The sequence below is a fragment of the Zonotrichia albicollis genome, chromosome 1 (genome assembly GCF_047830755.1).
Source record: "Zonotrichia albicollis isolate bZonAlb1 chromosome 1, bZonAlb1.hap1, whole genome shotgun sequence".
NCBI lineage: Eukaryota > Metazoa > Chordata > Aves > Passeriformes > Passerellidae > Zonotrichia > Zonotrichia albicollis.
In genome coordinates this window covers 20,463,718-20,489,189 of record NC_133819.1, presented here as the reverse complement: position 1 = coordinate 20,489,189, position 25,472 = coordinate 20,463,718, and the positions used below count along the sequence as shown (strand labels likewise).

Here is a 25,472-nt window from a genome sequence, read left to right as displayed (position 1 = left end):
ATCATAGACTAGTAGATTCTTGGAGCGCAGACTTTCTCATTTTTTCTCTAAAACTACTCAAATATATGGATTTTAGAGTTACTTTGGAGGCACAAACCCAGATTTTATTTTGTTTTCTACTTATTATAAAAAGAAAAGGGCAATGTTATGGAAAATGACTTACACAAGACAGTTTTTCATATTTTATATTTGGTTTATCTAGCACTTCCTTGCCATAGTCATCTGGTTATATGACCGTAATAGATGCTGTGCTGGTGAGAATAGAGAGAAACCTAATGTTTCTTTCCTGCTTTCATTAGTCCCTGAATCTTTAATGGATACATTCTCACATCTCTAAGGAAATGTGGCCCTTACTATATGCATTTGGGAGTTTTGGAGAAAAAAACCAAGGCAAGGAAGAGAGCTGAAGCAGTCTCAGCCATAGGAAGACAGAAGAGTTCTTTCTGAGGATGGATATTCTTGTTGGACCTGAATTGTCTCTAGCTTTCACTTCTCTTTGTGGTTTCTTCTTACAATACTTAGGATGGATCCTGGGCTGACAGTGCTTGTGATATGAAATTTGGCTACATCTGTAAAAGGAAACCCTTGGCTGAAGAACCAGGGGAAGCTGAAGTTACTTACCCAGGCTGCCCGAAAGTAAGTGTGAAACAAAAGCAGTAAAAGGTGATTGTGTATTACTTTCATTCCCATGATAATAACTTCGACAGAAGTAAATTATTTTGACTGTTCTTCGTGGAGCCTAGAAAGCTGTTAATTTCATAGGCATTGATACTTCTTAGACCAATAGGGAAATTTTGCTTTATTAAATGAAATGTAGATTGACTTATTTTTTGTGTTTCCTTATGAGTGCATTTAAACTCAGCTCTCTCCTCCTGCAGAACTGATCACTGCCCCCATAAAAGCCACTCTCCACAGAGCAATCTTTTCAGGGTGTAACACACATGTCAAGGGCGGCATGCCTCCTCAGTTCCATCAGTCTGCCACAGGAATCAGGAATATTCGAGCTGACTGTTTTGCAGGTTGTAAGCTCTTGTAACAGCTGCTAATGCAATGAGGAGGCAGAGCAAGCTTTACACAGGGAGCTGCAAAGTGGCTGTGGCTGCCAGCCCCAAGGCATAACCATGGCTCACTGTTTGCAAAGACCCTTGGTGTGTGCTGTATCCAGGGACAAGACATGGAGTTATTGTCCCAAAGGCTATGTTTGATTAACCCCTTGGTTCCTTTCATGGCCTTTGGGTTAGTTATGACTTGCGTGCGGTACTAGTGTGGCTTTTGGAAGTGCACAAAGACATGGAATCTGACAGCCTCTCTGCACATCTCTGTTCTACGCTGACAGGGCTGGATGAAACATGGCTTTTACTGCTACTCCTTGGTGCAGCTGCCAACAACATTTTCAGGTGCAAAAAAAGTTTGTGAAGAAAACAAAGGTTACCTGGCTACTGTAAGAGACAGGTATGGAAACATAATTCTTGTCCTATAACATGTGTAACCAGGATGGAAGAATTAAATAGAAATTTCTTCTTACTTAGCAGCTATTCATAATGTCTGTTTAGTGTGACACCTCTCTCTCCCAGGAAAATTTAAGGTAGAGCTGATCAAGTATTACATAATACATCAGGGTCTTTAGGGTCATCAATACAAACATTCAGGCGATTGCTACTACACTTACACTGTTGTTGCCTATGGAAATTAAAAATTTGGGTCACCTGCGCAACAACCCCAGACCGACAGATTGTTTTCAAACTTTTTGAATTAAACTAGACAGATAAACATGGAACTATTTATTTCTCTTGGGTTCAAGCTTTTCAGCCTTTAATTTATTTCTTTGCAACAGCCAGATCTGGAAGAATTTTAGAATAAAAGTAGATTTTTTTTCCCCCACAGTAACAAGATTTAAAGATCTAGAACTTATCATACAGCTCAGTAAAATACTGTAGCTCTTATTTGTACAGAATGAGAAATATATATGCATTACCTTAAGTATTATTTGTCTTGTGTTCATTGCACAGTATAAAAGGTAAATAGAATCATCTTAAATTCTAGATATAATTTACATTGGAAAATATAAGGGAAAATTATTTTGTATGATAATTAGAACTATAAAATGAAGACAATTACCCTTGCTTTGTTTCGTATATATTGACAAGTCACCTTAAATTTACCAGATTTGCTACCATGAACTGTTTGAACATCCAACATCCAACAACATCCCCTCTGCTCTTTTCAATGAATAAATTCTGATAAAATGTGATACAACAGTTTGGTGCTTACTCTTTGCAGATATGAACAAGCTTTTCTGACCTCCATAATTGGATTCAAACCAGAAAAATACTTCTGGATTGGTCTTTCAGATGTGGAAGAACAGGGGACATTCAAGTGGGCTAATGGAGATCCCGTCAGCTTCACTCACTGGAATGTGGGAATGCCTGGTAAGTGCCATAGGGGCCATTGAGGTCCTGCTCTCGGGAATGACAAGGTGAGGGTTTGAAAGCTAAAAAGTGGTTTAGAAACTCTCTGTCATAAAGCAGCAGAAAGGGTAATGCTGCTTTCTATTTGTGCTAAAGAGATAGATCAGGGATTGTGGCAACTCTTGATAGAAGATCACTTGGGACTGTGGTATCATTAGGTTTTTTGTTGTTTGATGGGTATTTTTAAGTAACTCCTAGCATAACATAAAATAAAGTTACATTACAAAAATCTTTTAATGATTAATAGGAAGGAATATGAGCTATTGTGAGCTACTGGTATTCAAACACAGCAGGAACAGGTTACTCTTAAATAAGCAGCAGATATTTTGAGAAGATGTAGTCATCAATAAGATTTAACAACTTTATGTCTCATGAAGGAGAGGAGACAGGCTGCGTGGCCATGGCAACAGGACGTTCAGCTGGATTATGGGATATTTTGAACTGTGAAGAGACAAACACATTTCTCTGCAAGCAGCTGGTGGAGGGAATCACTCCCCCTCCTCCTCCTCCAACAACATCCCCTCTCCTGTTTTGCCCAGAGGGATGGCAGTCTGTTTCTAAGAGCAGCTTCTGCTTCAAAGTAGGTGTTTCATTTCTGAATGCAAGTGTTTGCCATTTAAATAAGAATATATTTTGTTCATGCGTGGAAGGTAGATTTTACCCTGCTACTTGACAGACAGTCTGTGGTAATATGTCTCCAGCCATCCCCAAGTGGTATGGCTGGGAAATGTTGGAACAAGCTGTATGTGTGTGAAGTTTGGAGCCACAGGAACTCTGAGATGACAGGAAAAGCAATAATCAAATTTGATAGACAACCATAGGTCAAATGGTTAAACAATTAAATAGTCAGTAATAGAATGAGACCAGAAAATCAGAAGCAAGACAGAAGACCATGTTTGTGTTTTTAAATGTCTGTAATATTCAATACAGTATTTAATTGCCCACTTTCTATAGATTTTTCATGGAGGAAGGGAAAAAATGCAAACGTGGTTTGAAGCAAGAGATTTTTGCAGAACTATTGGAGGAGATCTTGCATGCATCCACAGTGAAGAAGAACAAAACCTGATAGCTAGACTGTAAGTATCTGCAAAGTCCATCATTTAAGTAGAAGAAGAAAAAAATTTTAAAAATGCCGCTCTGAAAGACATGAAGGATTTCTGATGATCAGTTTCTGCTTTACAAAGATGGTGTAAATGGTGGCAGGAAAAAAATGGGTAAAAAGATGTGAGTTAAAAAGTTTTCTTGACACACCTCTGGGAAGCTGGTGCTATGCACTAAAGTTGCCTGAACATAAACAAAATTGAAAGAAGAATAATCAAAATTGATTTTAACTGAAGTTAATTCAAAGAGATAAAACAGATTATCTTATCTCATTTGTAGCTGATCAGTAGATAAAATACTCTTGATTAAAATAATGTTTTGTGCTGGTTTCCTACCTTAAGTAAGGGGGAAATTGGAAGACTAAGAAAAGCCTGACCTATTGTTATGCTTGTATACATGTTTAAATCAAATCCATGAGTGCAGGCAGGTCTTAATTTGAATGCCTAAGCTACTTAGTGGAACCAAGACCTTTAAATATATTTTCTTTTAACTCAGTTTTTGTGCACTCATGGCTTTTGTGATCTTTCCCATGAAGTTCTGTGTTTCACTGCTTCCTGGCACATGTAGTGCCAGGCTGTTTTTCCCCCCATGACAATTGAATGATTACTTTATAAAATTGTCTCAAATTATACTTAGAGTATCATGTGTGCTGATAATAATATAAAGCTGTACACTACCCTTCTCTGTTTCATGGTGTGTCTGATTCTCTCTATTTGTAATCATTCAGAGACAGAGGTTATATTCACTATTCTTACTGGATGGGTTTAAGTGCCTTGGACTCTGACAGTGGATTTACATGGAGTGATGGCTCACCAGTGAGTAAATAATTTGTTATTCTAGCTTTTTGACTCTTTCTTTTTTATGTCTCTCTTGGCAGAAAGCTCTCATAATTCCCATATAAAATGCACGTAACCTTAAGTCTTTAGCACCTGATTCCTTTGTAGGAATTAGTGTAAAATCTTCTAATAATTCATAGTAGTAGATAAAAACACAGCATTTACAGTAATGAAAGGTGATGGAGTCTAGCTCCTGTTTCAAGCAAGTCTGATTGGTCTAATCTCTATATTCCCATTCATCATTTGCTGCAATAAATAATTTTGTACATCTACACCAGCTCAGCTTTGCTGCCCTCATTGTCTTAAGTGAATCAAGATCTGCCAGGCCCAAGGCCATGGCAGCACCAATGGATTGTCTTGGGTTGGAACATCTGAGCAGGACAAAAAACCCAGAAATCAGAGAACAGGTTCCTTTTTAGAGCTTGACAGCAGAACATCAACTCTCCTGGTAACAAATAGGGCAAGAACTTCTGATTTACCAACATGGCTTATAAACACATAGATTAATGATTGTTCTATTCAAGTGTCATGCACTTCTCCTTAAAAGGTCTGGCATTACAAAACAAGATGAACCATGAAATCAAATGAAGTACATTCTTCTTTAACAGAATGATTGTTTCCTCTTAAAAAGAAAATAGTAACAAAGTTGTGTTTTCCCTGCAGGTAAATTTTGAAAAATGGTCACATGGAGAACCAAACAATTATGATGGGAATGAAAAATGTGGTGTGTTTACTGGCTATCTCAATATGAACTGGAATGATTTATTTTGTGAACACATGCTTGACTTTGCTTGCCAAATTAAAAAAGGTAAGATAACTTAGTCTCTTTATCAACTTTTAGAGGTAGATGAGAACATCCTTCCCAGGTCAGATCACACTATCTACATGTGTTAGAGACAGCTGTGCCATCAGTCACAATAAAACAGTTTATATGTATAATTTCAGTATAGGCAGTTGAAAACTATTAACTAATCCATGAAATATACTGGCAGGTTTGGAAGGTATATACAGTATGTTGGGGAAGAGAAACACAACAGCCTAAAGTTGGGCAGTTTCTGTAAGCTTAACTTATGATGAGCTTTAACATGATGTTTGCTGAATGTAGCCCTTTTTTTTCAGATATTCTGAGAAATTCTGTTACAAAAATAAGCATATACTGAGTAACCCCTAGGATTATTTGAAATTAAAATGCTGATTACTGTGTAAATATAATTGTGAGAGAGCTGAGAAACATAATATACTAAAATATTGATTTATATTGCAGGAACCTCACCGAAACCAGAGCCTAATTCCACATTCAGTAAGTCTTGTGCATCCAATGAAAAAAAATTAATTAACATGTAATGAAGTTAATTTATATTACAGGTAATTAATGTTTTCATTTGCAGATTATGAATATACTGTGGGTGAAGATGACTGGATAATATACAAACACAAGGAATACTACTTCAGCAGAGAAGCGAAGTCTATGCAAAAAGCCAGAGACTTTTGCAAGAATAATGGTGGTGACCTTGTTGTCATTGAGAGTGAAACTGAAAAAAATTTTCTCTGGAAATATGTAAGAAACATGTTTGTTTGAAAAATGCACCATTTTCTGTGAACTGAGGCACATTTTTTTCATCTGGTTTGGGAAATATTAGAAAGTTGTCCCCATCATAAAAATAAAAATCAGTACACCTTTCATCCTTTCATTGGCTTATCTACTTAAAAGCTTTATTATAATAATTATTTTAATAACTTGCTATACATAGACAAATTCTCAGGGTCCAACTTTCAAAGACTTTGCTCTGTTTAACTGAAAGCTGCAATTACTAATTATGGTTTTTTTTTAACTCGTTCTTTTCACAGAATTCAATAACAGCTTTTTGTCAAAGTAGATCTCATATTGGCAGCAAAAGGTTTAAGTTAGGATATTGTCTTATAGCAAAGGAATGGCCTGGTGATGATATACTGCTTTGGAATAAAATAAAATCAAATTTTATTACATTCTTTCCTCCACACGACTAAGTACAAACCCCCATGACTAACTGGGAGCCTTTCAGCAAATTCTCACAATGTTTTTCTAAAACTCTCCAAAATATTTCTATAAGCCTGCTTAAGAGGTCATTCTTGCCTGCTTAACATAGCCTTTTCTCTCTATTTATTTTTCAGATAACTCACACCTTTTTTTGGTTGTTGTTGGTTTTGTTTTTCTGCTAGGTTTTTTTAAAATTTCCCCTAGTTATATACTGAAAATTAGTGGAAAATTTTGCATTTTGCAGTTTGGGCACATAATTCCAGCAAATCCCTGCACATTACATACTATGCAATTGAGCAACAGCAACTACAGCATTTTTGGATCTTTTTTAAAATTTTATTTGAAATCTGTTTTATTACATCTAAATAAATTTGTTTGTTTGTTTTAGATTTTCTATAAAGACTGGGGGAACCACTTCTACATTGGCTTAAGTGTGAGCCTTGACAGAACATTCCGGTAAGTAAAAACAAATTAATTTTGTCAGACTCATAATGTATTCACATTTAACATGGTTGGCTCTAGGAGACAATTGAAATCCAATGACTAACACAACTTGTAGACAGGTTTATGTCCTCACATAAGGTTTTAAAATGGGATTCTGCTCCTCAGCAAAGCACTTCACGCAGCATATTTCCACTATCAATTTTTACCTCTTTTGGTTCTTTACCCTGCTTTTATGTTCTGAGGCCAAGTTGTTGTATCATGGTAAGTGAGGCGTCATCCTCTTTTATTTGGTTGGACCTCTTCAGCATATTCCAGATACTACTTGTAGGCATTACTTAACGTTGAAATGATCAAAGAAAAAGAACTCTGGAAATCTGCAGTGAGAAGCACCAAAGTGGTTTTTAGAGGTGAAGTAGCAATCCTGGAAATTGTTTGGTTTTCCAGATTGTTTGGTTTTCCAGATGGTTTTACTCTCAGAGTTCAGGGCAGGACAGTTTCAGGTGACATGGAGTCGCTACTCCTCTACAAATGTTTTTGGAAACAAAGTGTGCTGGAATTATCTTAAACATCCCCTGGAGCCTTGGATGTGTTGCAGACATGTCTCCTGTGGCATTCTTCTCTCCCACTGCTACTTTTTCTAGTGCATTATTCTGGGATTCAAAGCCTGGTCAGATGAGTCTCAGCCTCTTCATTTTAGTCTTTCTTCTGTTGTCACAGGTTGTCTTTGTTGGCCACAAACCACAGAGACTCTTTAGTTTCAGATCCTGGAGATTCTGCTTTCTGCATCACATTCACTGCTCAGATGATTGTTGTTTTCCCAGTCCTCCCTTGTTCCCTCACTAGTTTCATTCTCTTCCCTGTTGGATGAAGGTGCCACTATTTGCTGTGTATTCTTTCTCCTGGTTTATTAGGTGCTGGTTTTTCTAATTTGACTCAGGAGGTTTGCAAGCCGCTAGGCATCCTGATGGACTCCTAATCTGTAATTTACTTCCAAAAGCATGCATGTACTTACTCAGTCTCCAAAATTGGAATAACATTGAATTGTCTTGGAGGTGTAACTACCTGAAGATTGTCAGTCTTGTCTGATTCATCACTTGACTTCCAGCACACTGAGGCCGAAAACTTTTTTCTTGGCCACTTTTTGAAAATAAATTTGTGAACCGTCAAACTAAGAATCAATTGATGCATAATTGGAAAAAAATAGCAAATAGGTAAATAACATTAAAGATTTCCCATGCTTAACAAAATGCTTCCAAGGGGTTCCCAGTATATGGTTCAAGACACTTTCTTACCCTACAGGAACTTATATTATTGCTTTTCACCCAGGAAATTGCTAAAATAAGCTCAAGTGTCTGTTTCTGTGCTCCAGAGAAATCCAGGTCAAGTCCTTGACTGGTGCATTTCCAGCACTCCATCAGTGTTTAGAGACCAAGACAAGTTGGGACCACCAGTGAAGATGATTTGTTCAGACCTGGTCTGAGTCAACATTGTAGGCAGTTGATATGAAAATATTTTTCACGAATTCCAAGCGGAAGGTCTTGATTTCCTTTTAACAGAGGAAAACATGTGTTTTTAGGCTATGATGCACAAAACCTAAAATAGAAAACTCAAATGTATCCTTTGCAAAGAAATATTGACTAGTTCAACTTAGAATTATAATTCCCTCAAATTACTTCTTTCAGGTGGATGGATGGAACATCAGTGAACTATGTTGCCTGGGCTCCAAATGAACCCAATTTTGCAAATAATGATGAAAACTGTGTGGTCATGTATACCCATACAGGTGGGTGCTGTAACATTCAATCTGCACAATGTGCCTTAGGCCTGGGAGGGCTGTGTGGGCAGGGCTGGGTGGGTTATCATACTGAGCAGGCTGATGATTCATAATGTTCAAAAAAGCAAAGGAAAATGAATTGTAGTCTCTTCTTTATATAGATACTTTTAAAAAAATGGAACTCATGTAGCTAACACCTGCAATTTTGTAAGAAAATTTCTAAGTGAATAAATCAGGTAAGTATCAGACAATTGGCAGATAGAGTCAGCATTTTTTGTCCTCTTTCCTCTGTCCATTTTATGCCCACCTCCCCAGGATATTAGCTATCTGTTTTCATTTGCGCAGTTCCTAAAAAACGAGGGTTTGGCCATGGCTTGGATTATTATTTTTAAGCAATGTTATACAAGATTTTAATGAAAAGAAAATTTATTATTCTTTAATATCCATTAATACAGAGAACTGACAGAAATTGTGTTTATACTAGCCAAGAACTTAGTCTTTTTTTGGATCAGTAAATCTCTTCTACTTTTAAACATTTCTGGTCTCAAAATCTATAGCTGAGGTGATTTTTCAAGGTTCTCTTAGAGGTGAATGGAAGGATATGGACACTTTTGGGGAGTAAATATTATGTCCTGTTTTGGAAACCTTCTTTCAGGTATGATGAGTCATATCCTTAACTTTCCTGAATTAAAATTACAATATCTCCATTAAGCATTAGGAGTGGAAAATTCTGCTGTAGGTAGTTACCTGTAAATGTCAGCAGCCAATGAAACATATGTAATTTTCTTATTCATTCCTGATCTGTAAAATGGGAATGATGATGTTAATGTTATCATCTTGAATCACACTCCAATAGGCAGAAAATATACCAGAAAACTCCAGGAGTGTGAGAAGCTCAGGTAGGAAGGCACCCTGAACTGAGTGCCTTATATAGACAGAACAATTCCAGAGACTTTATAGATCTCAAAGGATTTAAGCATTTGAACTAAAACTCCCCTCTGTTAATGCAATGGTTTTGAAATATTGAAATATCTCTGTTTCTAGACAAATTATTTGTATTCTAAATTTTGCTGGAAACATGAATATTTTGAAGAAACAGACATACAATAAATTATTTTTCCTAGGGGAGCAAAACACAAATGCTGCAACCAGTTTTGCTTCCTACAATAGATTTTCTTTAGGAAAGGACACTTTTCATTTCAGTCTTGTTTGCTTTTTTTGTTTTGTTTTGTTCTAATTCTAATTTGCTTTCAGGTACATGGAATGATATCAACTGTGGCAGTGTTGAGTTATTCATCTGTGAAAGGCTTAACAACACTGTTCGCCCAACTGTTGCTCCCACCTCACCACCACCAAAGGGTGGGTGTGCGGAAGACTGGCTCCTCTTTGATAACAAGGTGCAGTATGAAATGACAATATATTGTATTTTTAAAAGAGAAGAATGAAAAAAATCTTCAAATCAATTTTTCAATTTTAGCAGGGTTTTTAGTTACCACAAATTTGGTTGAGCAAAAATATTTCAGCTTGATAGAGATCCTTTGTTTGACATCACTGGCTGTTGTCTTCCTTTCCCTTCTCTCTCCCAGTCCTGAGGAAAGGTCAAAAATGCAGTGTCTTCCATTTCATGCTGCTATCTCAAGCTAAAATCTCTCTCTGGTCCTCTTCTCCTGGAAGAGGAGCTTCATGGTCTTTTCCCTTGACTCTTCCCTAAGTATTTTTACACCACTTCTGCCCACCTTCCATTTTTCACAGTTTTCCACAAATTAACTGCTTGACTTTTCAGTTGCATGCTTTAGGTAGCACATTTGGGTTGCTTGACTCTGACAAAGCTGTCTAATGACTTAAACCTCATAAGATCATATTACAAGAAATGATAAATTCATGGCTTTCTTTACAATGTCAGAATATTTTTCTTTCTGTGATTTTCGTGTGAGAACCAAATCCTGTTTAACAAATAGGACAACAGAAGATGAGGTACTTTGCTTCAATAACATATCTTATCCTTTGTCTTTTCTGAGGTCTTCTTCAGCATTCCTCTCATGGTCACATCTCAGAATTATGCTCAGAAGGTTTAATGCAATTTCTGCTGAGATCAGTAGACTGACATATCCCTTCTTTTAAATATATGGCAAAATATTGGATTTTATACTCATTTTCTAGTACAGATCTCCTCTGTCACTTAAACCTAAAGACAAGCTAGAAAGTACTGCTAAATTAGCTAACCTCCCCTTTTACATAAAATATCCAGTTTATTTTGTTTGCTACAAACAGAGATGTTTTCATCAGAAATTAAAACAACATCTAGATTCAGATTTGGCACACTTCTCTTTTTCAGTGTTTTAAAGTCTTTGGCTTTAATGAAAATGAGACATTGACATGGCATGCTGCACGAAACAACTGCATTGATCTTGGAGGAAATCTGGCTACTATATCAAAAAAAGAAGAGCAAGGTATAATGTACCAATGTTTTGACAATGATGACACATCATTAATTTCTGATAAAAAGATTTAAAAATATGTTAGAGCTTCTACCATCTATGCAGTTATTTATCCCATATCAATACAAATTTATGCTGAATGAGAAATTGCACCTTTGGAAAAATGCTTGCACAGGTTTTAGTGTCTTGATTTAATCTTAAGGTCATAGTTTGGAGGCTAATATAGGACATGCTGCTGAAATGTTATTTTTTTTTTAATTAGAGTCTTGTCATATAATTAAATGACCCCCCTTTTTTTTTTAAAGAAACTACCTGATCCTTGAGGTGACATCCATCTCTGGCGGAACGTCACCTCATGGATTCCACCTCTAGTAGAATCTATGATTCCATGATTCTATGATTCCATGCCCAAATGGCACAGAAAAGGAGTAATATCCAAACCCAAATCACTGGGCACATAGCTACTGAGCAGATATTGTAGGTGCCAGTGGAGGACACATCCTCAGTGTCCTCCTCCTCAGGCAGGAGAAGGCTCCAGTGCTGGAGTCCCAGCTTCTCCCTGTTCTTGTTCTGCTGCACCTCAGCACCTGCTGCTCTTGCTGCTCAGCATGTTGCAAATGTTTTAAGAGGCCTCATGTTTGCTTGGGAGATGTGCTACCTCAGGTCCTGAGGGATGCACGTGGATCTCCTACCTCACTCCATCAGTGCTAGTGTTTTAAATGTCTTTTTTGTAGCAGAGGAAGGAGATGATTTCAGTAGAAAGTCAGTCTTGGTAGGAATTAAGGAGAGCAGCATCTGGTATTCCACAAATTCATACATACTTGGTAAATACATACTTGGTTACTAAGTAAGGTTTATTTTGTGTTATGCCTGTTTAGAAATTAAGTTATTACATCAGGATAAAAAAGAATTAACCAAACAAGGAAAGGGAGTGCACACTCAGTGGACTCGATTTCTGTGTGCCAAGGCTTACTGTACTCCTGTTAATTTCTGTAATATATTGGAACATTTTCCATGCTTCCTCAGATGATGAACAACATAGAAGAGTGTACAAATAAATTCCTGTTTCGTTAAAAATTTGCCCATCCTTGAATTTGTATACACTTTTTTCCAATTTTAACTTCAGATGACTGATGTTAAATATCCGTTAATATATATAAATTTTATTTTTGTTATGAGATTGGCACCTTATTATAAAGAGAAAACTCATCATTCTGGTTTCAGGCACTCCAAGGTCTGTGACAGTGGGGAAGAGTGCATTCAGTTTCCTTCTTTATACCATTTTTCTTCTTTCCCTTCAGCTTTCCTTATGTCCCTGTTAAAAAATGCTGCAACTGATGCTTGGATTGGGCTGAACGACATAAATCAGGAGCACACATACTTGTGGACAGATGGAAGCCCAGTAGACTATACAAACTGGGCCAAAGGTTCCCGAAGTTATTATAGCATGGTAAGCATCAATTTCTGTTTGTCACTTAAACATTACAACTTTGGTAGATGAGCAAAATGTATGCAGCTACAATTGTATATCTGTCTTTTCCTTTATGAAGATTTTTTCTAGTCTCATTGCTTTTTAAAAGTAGAGTATCAGTGTGGGAGATGTATGTACACACATTTTTTCAGCTTCTGTATTTGTCATGGTTCTGTATGAGTCCAGACAGAGGTTTGGAAGAATTGTGCAAAACTCAGACATGTGAGCAATTTCCCTCACTTTACCATGATTCATTGAGATATTCAAATTAACCATAGCATAAACTATATAATTTTGGGATGCAGTGAGTGTTATTTCGATTTGATGAAAATACTCAGATAATTACATGCACTGACATTTCTTGGCACCGGGCCTGTCAAGATAAATGCATTGAATGAAATACTCAGAAGAGGGAGTCTGGGTTTTCCTTTCTAATTTTTATCTTCCTCTAATCTTCATTTTGAAAAATCCTTTCTCTATGCTTTGAAACTTCTGGCATCTCTATACCTTTTGTGTGTAATTATAAGACAAAACCTAGTGTTACTCAATAATTGTGAAATAGCCAAGGTAAAATACTCCTCAATAGTATTGTTTCTATACCCCTGTGCTAGCTCTACCAAGTTCTCTCTTTTCGTTAAGAATATTGCTTCACATTCAGTTAAAATGGAAAAAGGTTCTTGAGGTCCAGCTACCACCCAGTTAAAGCTGGGTTTTGGAGTCTCCAGGGCTTCCCCATCTCACACATGCCTGCGCTTTCTGCAGAAGGCTGTGACCATTCCCCTCCAGAAATCACTGCACAGACAACTTCTACCTCTTGCAGACAAGACCTGGGCTAGGGCCAGAAGGGGGTTTGGAGGTCGCATAAGTTAAACTGAGGCAAGGGGGGGACAGCTACTGCCTCCTCCTGCAGGAGGCCAAGCCACATCTTCTCATGGTGTGGGAGGAGAGGAGGAGGGTAAAGGGTCTGAAATGCAGCTGAAAGAGTTTGGGAGTTTCTTCAACAAAAGGAGAAACTGCCTCTACATTATGCACTGTGGTGACCACTTTGCTTCCCAGTCCTGAACTGGAGCAGAAGGAGGAATTCGGCCCTCCAGGTAAGCTTCAGTGCTGAGGGGCAATTCCCCACAACTTCCAAGAAAACAGCAGCAGACCTGTGGGCCAGCTCCAGCACACACACGGGAACCCACACACAGGCACACACATTCAGGGCTATGTGCACCCAGGTGGCCCAGACACATCCTCCTACCTCTGTGCTCTGCTTTGCAGCTCCCTCCATCACCAAAGGGCAGACTTTCCTGGGGCTGAGTTGCAAAGGCTTATTGCCATACAATGTGTCTGACCATTGGTTGTATGAGTTGTATGAACTTCATATTATTCCTCTGTATGTGCTTGTATGTGATGCATGAGTCTGTGTATCCAGAAGAAGGAATGCTTCCTACCTACCCACATTTTTTTCTTGTTAATCTCACTTGTCTTGGAGGATGATTGTGTCTTTTTGATGAAGAACCCTATTGAACAGGCAGGGAAATGGAAAGATGAAGGGTGTAAAGCAAGCAAAAGTTACATCTGCCAAAAAAGTTCTGGTAAGTTTTCTTTCACACTTTCTAGTAGACCTGATTTATTGTGGTAATTTCAAACTGGTGCTAAAAGTGACTTTCCTGTAATTCTGCCTTAACCTAAGTGAAATTAATGACAGTATCACATGCGTTATGGACCGTTTTAACAAGATGATCACACATTTTATTTCTTTGGAGAAAATCTCTTAATTTTTTTCTATTTCAAAAACTAGACCAGTAAATAACAACAGCAACAACAACAACAAAATAGAACTATGTATCATCATGTAGTTTACTACTTTTAGCAATCAAAGGTGGCTGAGTGAATTGTCTTTACATCTTCAAAACTGGAATTTTTAATGGCATACTAAAAACACAGCAATTTCTTTATTTTTTTAAAACTGCCCTGCTTGATTTCCTTTACATTCTTTCTCAGACAATTTCAGCAGCAGCAGTCACATCCCTCTGCTTGCTCGTGCTGTGTTTATCATACCCTGTTCCTTGTAAGAAATACAACAAATGCCAATATATAATGGAAAAATTGAAGGAATTGTTCCCTTTAATGCCCTGCATATGGTACAATAAGATTTAGGTAGGTCTGTGCTTAAAAGGTATGGGCATGACCATAACGGTAAAAAAGTGATTCTGACAAGTACTAGAAAATTTTGTCACAGTTCTTGAACATGTGGCTTTCATCACTGCAGGGATTTTTGGATATATTTTAATTTGTTATTGCAGTTTCACTTAATTCCAGTATACTACATCTTCTCTCAGAGTTATGAGTCTGAGCCAATATAGATTTTTGGTTGTTCTTTTGCTTGTTACAGACCCCAAACTGCCACACTACCAACCCACAGATCCAGCATTCGGCTTTAACAATTATGGTGATGACCGCTACGAAGTCATCAACTACAAAATGAGCTGGGAAAAAGCAGAGAAGAGCTGCAGGGACCAGTCTGCAGAACTGGCCAGTATCCTGGATCCTTACGCTGAATCTTTCCTGTGGTTACAGATACTAAAGCACGGGGAGCCTGTATGGATTGGCCTTAACAGCAACATAGTGAGTGCAACCCAATTGCTTGTGACAGTCATAGCATTGCCTTAGATGAACTATTGGTCAGATCTGTAGATGTGTGACAGGAATCAAAATATTGCAGAGGTTCCTTTCTTCCCTTCACTTGAGGGGATTTACACATCTAGATGTTTGTCCATAGTATAAACAAGAACTGCCACAGCCCACACTTCAAAGACCTGAGTGGCTTCAGTGATAAAAGCAGCAATGAAGCTCTCACTTCCTCCTCCATGGTCTACCACAAGCTCCTGTGGTGGAGCAGTGCTTTCTGAAGGCACACTGTGGAGCACACCAAAGGAAAAAAAATGGGTTAAAAATAGTTCTTTCTTTTTGAGTTCAAGTTATTGTTTCAATTCACAGCCCAGCAGTACAAGAGCTCATACAAGAGCTGGGCAATAGTGGAAAGAGTAGGGCTCTGGCAATGAGGACTCCTTAGGCTGGCTTTTGGAGCTGCAGCTGGTGCCTTTTGTAAAACTGCCAACAAACTCGGCTAAGAGTGGAAAGGTCTGAAATGTGAAGCATCAACAGAGGCATGTAAAAAGAACACAGATTAATAAAATGTAGCTGGATATTTTTGGAATTGAAGCTGAGCAGAAATCAAGCGGACAGAGGTAGAGCAAGAGCTTGGTGGGACACAGGTCTGAGAGAGGGCATGGGTGCTGAGGTGAGAGGAACTGGAGCTGCACCTTAGTGAGAGCACTGGGGGACTGGGATTAGGCAGGAATCTGGAATGAAACATGGCCAAGGGTCTCAAAGCAGACAGGAAAGGAAATGGCACAAAGAACATGATGGAGGAAGCATGTAGGCAGCACAGGATGGGGTAGCAGAAGCCATGGGTGTGACTAATGTCAGTTATCTTCTGCAAACACTGGTGAAATCCACTAACAAAATACATGCTTAGCTCATCTCTGGTAGCTGGCCCATGCAAGACCCACAAACTTACCACAAGCCCAGTTAATATGGGTAGCAGAGTTCTGTGATTCAGCCCCAAGGAAAGCCTCGTTAGTTTTCTCTCTTCTAAAACCTCAGATTTTCCTCTTTGCTTTCTAAGTACCTAGAGAAGCCTATGTTAGAGGAATAGTTTCTCTGCAATCTTTATTTGATCGGTGTGTATATGTGGACTCATTTGAAGAAATCTTCATCTGTATATTCACATTTATTACCTCAAGACCCTTTGCCCACTTAGGGCATGAGACAAATGGTGTGAATTGAATAATGTAGGCTGCATGATAAACATCTGTAGGACCACAGATGTGGCCCACCTACCACCTGCTGTGGAGAGTGGGAGTATGGAACAGTTTCTTATATATTCATTACATAATCTTGTGCAAGAAACCATGATTCTCCTTTTTCCCCCAACTTTTGCATGCATTCAAGTGCAATCTTAATGTTCTTCCAATCTAATTTGTGTATGTGACATAATCATAATTGTGATTTTCTTTTAGACTGGTGGCCAATATGTATGGTCAGATAGAAGAAGGAGCAGGTATCTTAACTGGGGCAGTGGAGAGCCAAATAAAAACAAGGCATGTGTCTATTTAGATTTGGATGGTTTTTGGAAGACAGCATCTTGCAATGAAACATTTCCATCCCTTTGTAAGCAATCCAATGGTAAGTTCTGAATTGAACAAATGTGTTTTGGGAGGCTGGAATTTGAGTTAATGTCTTTATTTGGATTTAGGTTTTCCACATATGCAAAGGTTGTAATAAACAGTGTATGCCTTGTGATAAACTACATTTTTAAGGAGTAGATCCAGTCTGATCCAGTCTGTCTTGTGTGATTTCCAGACACTTCATTTCACAGACCAGTCAGCAAACGCACATCATAAAAACAGCTGCAATATTTCATGCCACGTGCCATAGTGGTTTCTGCATCCATGGTTTGTCAAGAACTACAGAATCAATCAACTTTAGTCTACCTAGAAAAATATTAACAATATACCATCACATTTTAAAGTATCTTTTGAAATATTGTGAGTTAAGAAACTTCCGCCAGTGTAGGAGCCAAATGAATTAGTTTGTTGTTTCTGCCCAAATACATCAGTGCTCAAATATTGCATGCAATTTTCAAACATGTTACAAATTATATATGAAAATCATAATTTCTGCACCATAATTCACAACAAATTTTATTCTAATTTAAGCTCTGTTTTGACTTTAATCAGGTGATGCAATAGGCTATAAATTATGTTTTTATGTTGTTTAGGCTGTATGATGCACAAGGGAATGTGCATAGACAACTTCTCTGACTTTTCTAGAAACTGGCTAGACACAAGCCACAGAGTTGTGTTGAGATCCCTTATGTATGCTGACTCATTCCTCATTCTGTTTCACAAATTTTAGGTAAAAATTGGAGTGTTGAAGACAATTGCAATTATGTAAGCAGATTGGAGAACCAGCTCCAACCAGGATAGTTTATTACTAGTTTGTCAAGCTTAATTCAATATTTTATAATGAGTTGAATCTATGGGATATTCTTTTTCCTGGAATAAATGTTGTATTTGTAGGGTTGATGGGTGGTCCAGGAGTACATATTTCCCTTAGGTTTTAAAACTCCACTGAACCTGTGTTTCTTCCTAACAGAGTTAATCCCTAGTGAGCCACCTCAGCTTCCTGGGAAGTGCCCTGAACCCAAGCGTGGTAGGTCCTGGATTCCCTTCCGTGGGCACTGTTACTATGTTCACACCATTTCTGAGGAAAGTTGGCCTGACGCTTCCATGATGTGCATTCAAATGGGTACGTGCTCTTTTTTAATAAGGATATTTTACAGGTTGTAGGTTTGTTTTTTAATCCAGAACCAAATTATAATACTTAATGTGTGCATCAATTATAAGCTACAACTAATTTAAATTTATTATCAAGCATTTTTACTATATGGCAATGCTGATCATGGAGCATGTAATGATTTGTTACTGAGATAATTAATTTATAATGAAAAATCTCACTGAAATTGTATGTAACCTTTAATTGATATTTTTAGGTGCCTCTCTGGTTTCCATAGAAGATTCGGCTGAAATGAATTTTCTCTTACTTTACTTGTCTCCACTTGCAAGTGAATTCAGAAAGTTTTGGATAGGATTGTTCAAAAATATTGATGGTAATTATTTCACAATGGATACTGAGATGAAAATAGATACTGGAAAAACAGAGGGAATACTAAGCACTACTAACATACTGGGAGGGAGGTGCAGCTGCAGGGGAGGGACAGAGGAAGTGGCACTGAGGCAGCTGGATATACCAGGATATGCTGCCACAAAAACACACACAGAGGCAGGGAAGATACCTATTATTCCTAATTGATGAGAGATGCATGACAGTCAGCAGATGAGATGATTAAAGAGACAGCTAATTCAATTTGCAAAGATAATTAATTAATCCAGCTCTAATAAAGTAGTTATTTGCTGATCTTGAATATGCACATAAAGAAAATCTCCTGAGCATTCTGTATGCTGGCACTGCTGATACTGGCTTTACAGGTGCTCTGCTTTCCTTAAGGTTCCCAGGCACAGTCCTGGGTGCAGGCTCCAGCTAAAGGTCCCTGGGAAGCTGGACAGGTCTTCCTTACAGCAGTGACAGCTAATTTACTAATCAAGTAAATTTTGTGAGCATTTGCATTTGGTACACTCCCACCTGAAAAGTGCTGGGTGTTAAAAGAGTGAGAAATAGGTGCTCTGTGATACCAATTTAATAAATTAAAAAATCCCAAATCTGATCTGATCTGTCATTGTGAGCAGTAGACTAGGAGTTATTCTCCACTTCATTCACTCACAAGGTAATACATTTGATTTTAGGAGAATGGATATGGATGGACAGAAGTGCAGTAGAATATGTCAACTGGGAGAAAGGAGAGCCTACAGTACTTTTTGATGAACACTGTGTTGACATGGATGTTTTAAGTGGAACCTGGAGGACCTATTACTGCTCTGTTGACCAGAATTTTATTTGCAAAATCCCCAAAAGTAAGTTTTGAATTTCTGTGCTTTGGGTTATTTACAAAGAAGTGGTTGATGTATGTCAGGCTGTCAGTGTTTAGGCAGTGAGTACGCTTCATGCATTGATGCTGACGCATGTGCATCTGAATGAAAGACAAGAGTAGTTTCTGTTTAAAATGGTGAGAAATAATGTTGGAGAATAATCTGAGTCACTGTTCCCTCCCCTCAGTTTAAAAGCATTGACTTCTGGGCATTTACTGGGCCCTGGGGTAGGGAAGGACAAGTAATCTGCTGAGAATGCAGAGAAGATTCATGGATATAATGGTTAGAGTGCAAGGAGCAGCAGATGATGAGTAGATGATTAAACTAGAGAGTGCTGAGAAGAAAAGCAGATACTCTCCTGATGGGTAAGCTGAGGGGAAGCAGTGCAAAGTCACTGAGCTCCTGCAGAGAGAAGGTGGGTGCTGCTGGTGGGGACAGTGCTACCATGGGGAATCGTGCTGGGATCTGCTGGATGAGCAAGAAGAAAGCATCAGAGGGTGGGCAGTGGGGCCCAATTCCTTTCTCTGCTGACAGGGGCGCAGTGAGACATGTCAGTACAACCAAACAGCATGGTATGCTTCACTGTAATGGGTACTTGTGGCCCTATGGTGTTTCAGATGACAGCTGATAAGGAATCTTGGTGTCACAGGCTGGGGCGAGTACTTCCCCAGCAGTACTGCATAAAATGTGGAGGATGTAAATCTGCACACATGCAGTTATTGCGGTCAATGTTTGCACACAACAGCTGGGAGACAGTGTGGAATAGGTCACATTTGCTACTGGCAAACAGATCCACCACACAAATGTAATTTTGCCTGTGGATCCTCACATGTTGGTGGGTTGGCAATGGAGTCATCCATGAACTTCTTAGGGCCCAGCCAGTCAGATCAGCAGGCAATTAACTGAATCATACCCTTCAAGCAATGGAGGGAGAAAAAAAAAATCTGCCTAAAAAGACAGCTAAAGTGCTGGGTACAACCGTGCTTTTCATTTTTGCTAATGTTAAAACTGGAATTCTTTAGTGTGAAGTGTTAAGCCTTACACTGTGGATGAACACAATCTACCTTACATAAAAAGTGTTCAAAGTGATGAATGATGACAGTTAGTCTTGAGGTTTTCTTCTTTTACAAATGTTTTTAGCAAGTGTATTTCATGGATTCAGCATCATTTGTCAAAACACATTTTCATATATTTTTTCATACACACATACTTTGTTCAGCTCTGGGGCCCCCAGCACAAGAAAAACTCAACTAGATTATTTTTAAACCATTTGAAATAACCTACTTTTAAAATAGCCTACTCCGCTTGAAGGTGATCTGAGGGCTGGAGCACCTCCCACATGAGCTGAGGCTGGGGAAGCTGGGGTTGTTTAGTCTGGAGTGGAGAAGAGTCCAGGAAAACTCTTTATAGGTACATAAATTATAGCACTTTCCAGTTCCTAATGGGGGCCCACAAGAGAGCTGGAGAGGGACTTTTTCAAGAGCGTGTAGTGACAAGACAAGGGACTTCAAAATAAAAATGAGTATGTTCACATTGCATATTAGGAGGAAATTCTTTAATGTGAAGGTGAAGAGCAACTGGGACAGGTTGTCCAGAGAAGTTGTGGATGCCCAGCCCTGGAAATGTTCAAGGCCAGGTTGGGTAGGAGCTGGTGAGAAACGTGGTCTCTGGAAGGTGTCCCTGTCCAGGGCAGGGGCTTGGAACTCAATGATCTTTAAAGCTCTTTCCAACCCAAACCATTCTATGATTCTATGATTATTTAAAAGTAAAAATTTAAAAATTTTAACTTTGTGTTATGAACAATAAGCAAAAATGATGTATGCCGAATTTATTTCATTGAACTCTTGCTTTCAAACTGTATAATATACATATTTCTTAATTTTGAAGTTGCTGAAGTTGAGCCAACCCATGATTCATCTGGCAATAATGGTAAGTTGATTTCTTTTAAGCCAAATAAACAGAAATTTCAATAGGTTTATAGGCATTCATTATTTACAAGTGGAATTTCCTCCAGAAATTTTCATTGAAATACCCACTTAACTGTCATGATTATTTTATTTTAAATCTGTTTAAAATCAGAGCACTTCTCTCAGACTGGATGTCTTCTTTGTTTCCTTACAAGTTGTATATGTAGTATAACATAATGTTCCTTAGAAGAGATTGAGCCAAGTTTTGCATTATTTAGCTGGAACCCGCAACAATTTTAACTGCTATTATGATTGTTCAGGACTTTTGTTTTAACTCAGTTTCTTGCTTAGAGAGATATTTGTTGTATGCAACAGCACTCTCAGGGCATCTGTAGAAATTGTTGTGTTTTGTCTTCTACAGCACCAAGAAACGAAGCTCCTGCTGCTTCATCATCCAGTGGTATTGGTGGGATGATTTTTGTACTGGTCTTCCTTCTGCTGGCTGGCACTGGCCTCACATTGTATTGTTTCTATAAAAGAAGACGTGATCGACAAATGTTTACAGCTGGGTTTGACAATGCCATATACCGTGGTGACATTGGAACTCATGAATCAAATTGTCTTGTGACTAATATTGAAGAAAATGAGCAGGCAACAATTTAATAGGCGGGATAATCTTGGGCTTGATTTTGAAAAGAATTAAAGTGTTGGCATACATAAGAATCCTTAAGGAAAAGGAAAGCAATTTTCTCCTGTGTAAATTCTATTTAATTTTGCATGGGGTGCTTCTTGCTTTCTCTACTAGCAGGAACAAGCAAACTTGCCAGGCAGATACAGAGATCTGCTCACAAACTTTAGTACCTGGGAGGGTTGCTGAGCTTTCACACAAACCTGGAGCTGTGTTGTATCAGCCAACACCCAGGCAGCTCCAGCCACCACGCACATCCAGCATCATGTGTAGGCACAAGAACTGTGTTCATCATATTCAGTTGTGAGAATATAGTCCTTAGCGTGTTCCAAAAAGTTTATCCAGACCTGTAGGTACCCTGAAAGTGTCCTGTTGATGTCCAGCACAGACTGGCAGAATTGCACAGGTAGGACAGGATGTCCAAGCTCACCTGGCGCAGATCCCTGTTTGAAGCAAGACCAGGTCCTAGCTCAGCCAGGCAACTGCTCCAGAGCTGTGGGTCCATGTCTTCTCTTTGCTACTGAGGCACCACAGAAACTCTTTGTGTTGCCCATAATATCAGAATTAACATAATTTCCTCCTCTGTTTATGACTGATGAAAGCACAGTGTAAATTGTATTTCTTCTGCTGTAGTTCTGTAACATATGCATTGAAAGAACAACTATGATGAGAGGTGGGAATGTATTGTGAATATAGTTGTTTATCATAAACAGTCAAGTAGTTTAAACAGTCAAGTAGGGATCTCAAAGGATGCTGCAAAAGGGCAGGAAGGAAAGACAAATTATACTTAATTCACACCTGAACATTGACATAAAAATATTCTTGATATCTCCAATGCCAGTGTAGATTTCATAAATTTTTAGGCCATTTTGTCAAAGCCTAATGAAACTTACCTTTAGAAAGTATTTTCTAATTTCTAACCAAATTCACCCTGTGCAAGTCTGTTTTAAACCTTTGAGTCTCATTCTAGACTTCCATCATGATGGAGCTTATGGCATTGCATCTTATAGTGGTCTACTGGTATAATTCTCAGGCTTCATAAATCTTAAAATAGGCTCGCATACAGGTGTTTTTAATTTTCACCTTCCGAGTGTCTTTCATGCCAAATGCAAACAACCAAATGGCTCAAAGCTCTTAGTGCAGTGGATGGCCTTATTTAATTTGATACTTTTTGATATTTTAATCTTTTTACAGGTTTTAATTGTGTTTAAGTTAAAATATTTTGTGTGTGTATGAAAAATATGTAAATAAGTTTTTATTCTGCGTTGGTTCACTAAATGGGAATTAAAAGGCTGATTCTAAGTAAAAGTGTGTGTCTCTTCTTAAACAGAAAAATTTATTGTGACAGTGTTCACAGGGTTCTTGGATGTGGGGAGAGACGAGAATGTTGACTCCATGTTCAGAAGGCTTGATTAATTATTTTATGATATATATATTAAATTATAACTATACTAAAAAGAAATAGAAGGAAAGGTTTCCTCTTATGGCTAGCTAAGAATAGAAAAGAAAAAAATGATAACAAAAGGCAGCTCTCTCGGTCTCTGTCCAAGATATCTCAGTCCTTGATTTGCCATTAATTATAAACATCCAAGATGGGCCAATCACAGATGGACCTGTTGCATTCCACAGCAGCAGATAATCATTGTTTACATTTTGTTGCTGAAAATTCTCAGCTTCAGCAGGAAAAATCCTAAGTAAGGATTTTCACAAAAATGTGTCTGCAACAATTTATCATAACAGAAAAAATAGAAAGGAGGGATGGAGCTCTTAAATTTTTATACACAAATGAGCATCCACTTTTCCTAGTCTACCATGGTCTTAAATGTTCCTTACCAATCTGTGAAACTGTCTCATTGCTTCTTTATCTGTAACATTTGAAGGTTTTACTTGTCTGCACTAGTAGTTTGAGACAGATTTTATATATTGATAGCCCTTTCATATCTCCTCTCAATATTTGCCGATAGCAACTCTGGCTCTTCCTTCTGCATTTCACTGGCTACATCTTCCAGGTCTCTCATCACTTCTGCTGTTCCCTTCTGGACTCCATGCTGTGGTATATAGTCCTTCTGATAGTGCCCTGCACCAGTAGATAAGATATTTCAGCTGAGATCCTTGCAGCACTGATCGGATTAAAAATATTTAATCTATCCTTGTAACACCTTCCATAAAGGAGCCTTTTGTCTGGCTTGTCTGAATTGGTTCCACAGGATGCATAATTTTGGATAAAGTGGCTTCCAGAAAACAATAGGCTAAACCCAGGAAATATGCCTAATGAGAATTTAATTAGTGAAAGTTTCCAAGGACTGATAAGCCTTAGCAGTCCTGTTGCATTTGTGAGAATTGAACCCAGAGTTCACCAGGTCTGTACAGAGTTTCTAGTGCCCATGAGCATCAGCAGAGAGAGGATTCTGTATCTTGGACCATACTGGAGACAGAAGTGGCTGGTGCCTGGTGTTGAAAAGTAAGACTCTCTAAGGAACTTTCCAGACATCTCCTGAGAATTATCTGGAGTGCCAGTATGGCTCTTTGAAACTGAGTGTACAGCTGGGATTAGTTTCAGAATATTGGTCCAACCAATATTGATCATTGCCTGTGAACTCTGTGAGTGAATAAGTGAATTTGCTATGTGAATATTTACCTGCTTGTTATTAGAGGAGCTTATTCTATTCATAATGACAGCTTGTTAGAGAAAAACCCAAACAAACAGAACAACTTGTTTTAAGAAACCCAGTTTATGATCTGCATTTCTTCCCTATCAATGAAGCAGGAATTTACAAGAAAGTTTAGTTTTCCATACATCCTAATTTGATGGATTTTCTTCTCAAACTTCATGGTTACTTGTAGGTTTTTTTATTACAAATTATTCTCCTGCAGATAGATTTCTGAAAGAAAGCTGTCATTGCCACTATTTCCTACCAAATCCTAGCTAGTAGACCAACTTCAAGAATGCTCATCAGGCAAGACAGGTCCAGTACAGTTTACAGACTATTTGTATGGAGATGGGAAAGAGGCACTCATCAAATGCTTGGACACAGAATTTAGTGGTAAAAGCAATCTTTCCACCAGGCCAGGGAACCTTTGGTGTTACACTGCTGTAAACAGAAATGTGGGAAACACAATTTGTCAACTTGTTCTGCTTCCACATGGATTCTGGATTTGGTCTTACATGCAACAAAGTATCATTTGTAAAATGCCTCTCCAAAGATGTTGACACCGACTTTCTCAGTCGCTTGCCCTTGTTTTCTCTACATGAGGATGGTATTTTAGAGAGAATGTCCTGCCTTTTCTCACCTATTTTCATTATATCCCTAGCCTATAACATGGATGAAAAAGTAATTGTTTCTCTACTTGAACTTACTATAATGTAAGAAGTAGTAACTGCCTCTAAGGAAGGAAAAAGCTGTGGAAAAATTCACCATTGTAACTTTCTCTAAGGTCAGACAGTGATAGAGCCATGGCAGACACATATACAAGGAGGAATGGAGCATCCTTCTCCTCCAAAAAAATACCAGTTTACAGAGAAAATTTGCTAATATCAGTATCAGTGCCTATTAGATTCAGGCTCCTGGCTAAACATGAGTCTAAAAAGAAACTGTTGAACTACAAGTCTTTACTTTTGTAATTTAATTTTCTGAAACTAGGGGACTGAAAAAGGAAGTGAAGAGTAATTTGGAGCAAAAGGTAAGGAAGTTCTACAAATACAAAGAGAATAGATAGATAGATGTG

At 38.2% G+C, this 25,472-nt stretch overlaps 1 protein-coding gene across 1 annotated transcript in view; it reads left to right on the top strand.

Annotated features, from left to right (window-relative positions):
* Positions 1 to 23,572, top strand: part of LOC102061817 (macrophage mannose receptor 1) — a 31,340-nt gene extending 7,768 nt beyond the window's left edge. Inside the window, exons 9-30 of the mRNA XM_014269476.3 lie at positions 523 to 636; positions 1,337 to 1,452; positions 2,281 to 2,429; positions 2,846 to 3,048; positions 3,423 to 3,544; positions 4,297 to 4,384; positions 5,069 to 5,213; positions 5,670 to 5,705; positions 5,794 to 5,963; positions 6,811 to 6,878; positions 8,549 to 8,649; positions 9,895 to 10,037; positions 10,976 to 11,090; positions 12,380 to 12,528; positions 14,030 to 14,132; positions 14,933 to 15,165; positions 16,623 to 16,788; positions 17,761 to 17,913; positions 18,158 to 18,274; positions 18,969 to 19,136; positions 21,039 to 21,080; positions 21,480 to 23,572. Coding sequence (XP_014124951.2) covers positions 523 to 636; positions 1,337 to 1,452; positions 2,281 to 2,429; positions 2,846 to 3,048; positions 3,423 to 3,544; positions 4,297 to 4,384; positions 5,069 to 5,213; positions 5,670 to 5,705; positions 5,794 to 5,963; positions 6,811 to 6,878; positions 8,549 to 8,649; positions 9,895 to 10,037; positions 10,976 to 11,090; positions 12,380 to 12,528; positions 14,030 to 14,132; positions 14,933 to 15,165; positions 16,623 to 16,788; positions 17,761 to 17,913; positions 18,158 to 18,274; positions 18,969 to 19,136; positions 21,039 to 21,080; positions 21,480 to 21,721 — 2,943 coding nt within the window. The 3' untranslated portion in view covers positions 21,722 to 23,572. The remainder of the gene's footprint in view (positions 1 to 522; positions 637 to 1,336; positions 1,453 to 2,280; positions 2,430 to 2,845; positions 3,049 to 3,422; positions 3,545 to 4,296; positions 4,385 to 5,068; positions 5,214 to 5,669; positions 5,706 to 5,793; positions 5,964 to 6,810; positions 6,879 to 8,548; positions 8,650 to 9,894; positions 10,038 to 10,975; positions 11,091 to 12,379; positions 12,529 to 14,029; positions 14,133 to 14,932; positions 15,166 to 16,622; positions 16,789 to 17,760; positions 17,914 to 18,157; positions 18,275 to 18,968; positions 19,137 to 21,038; positions 21,081 to 21,479) is intronic.
* Positions 23,573 to 25,472: the final 1,900 nt, after the last annotated feature.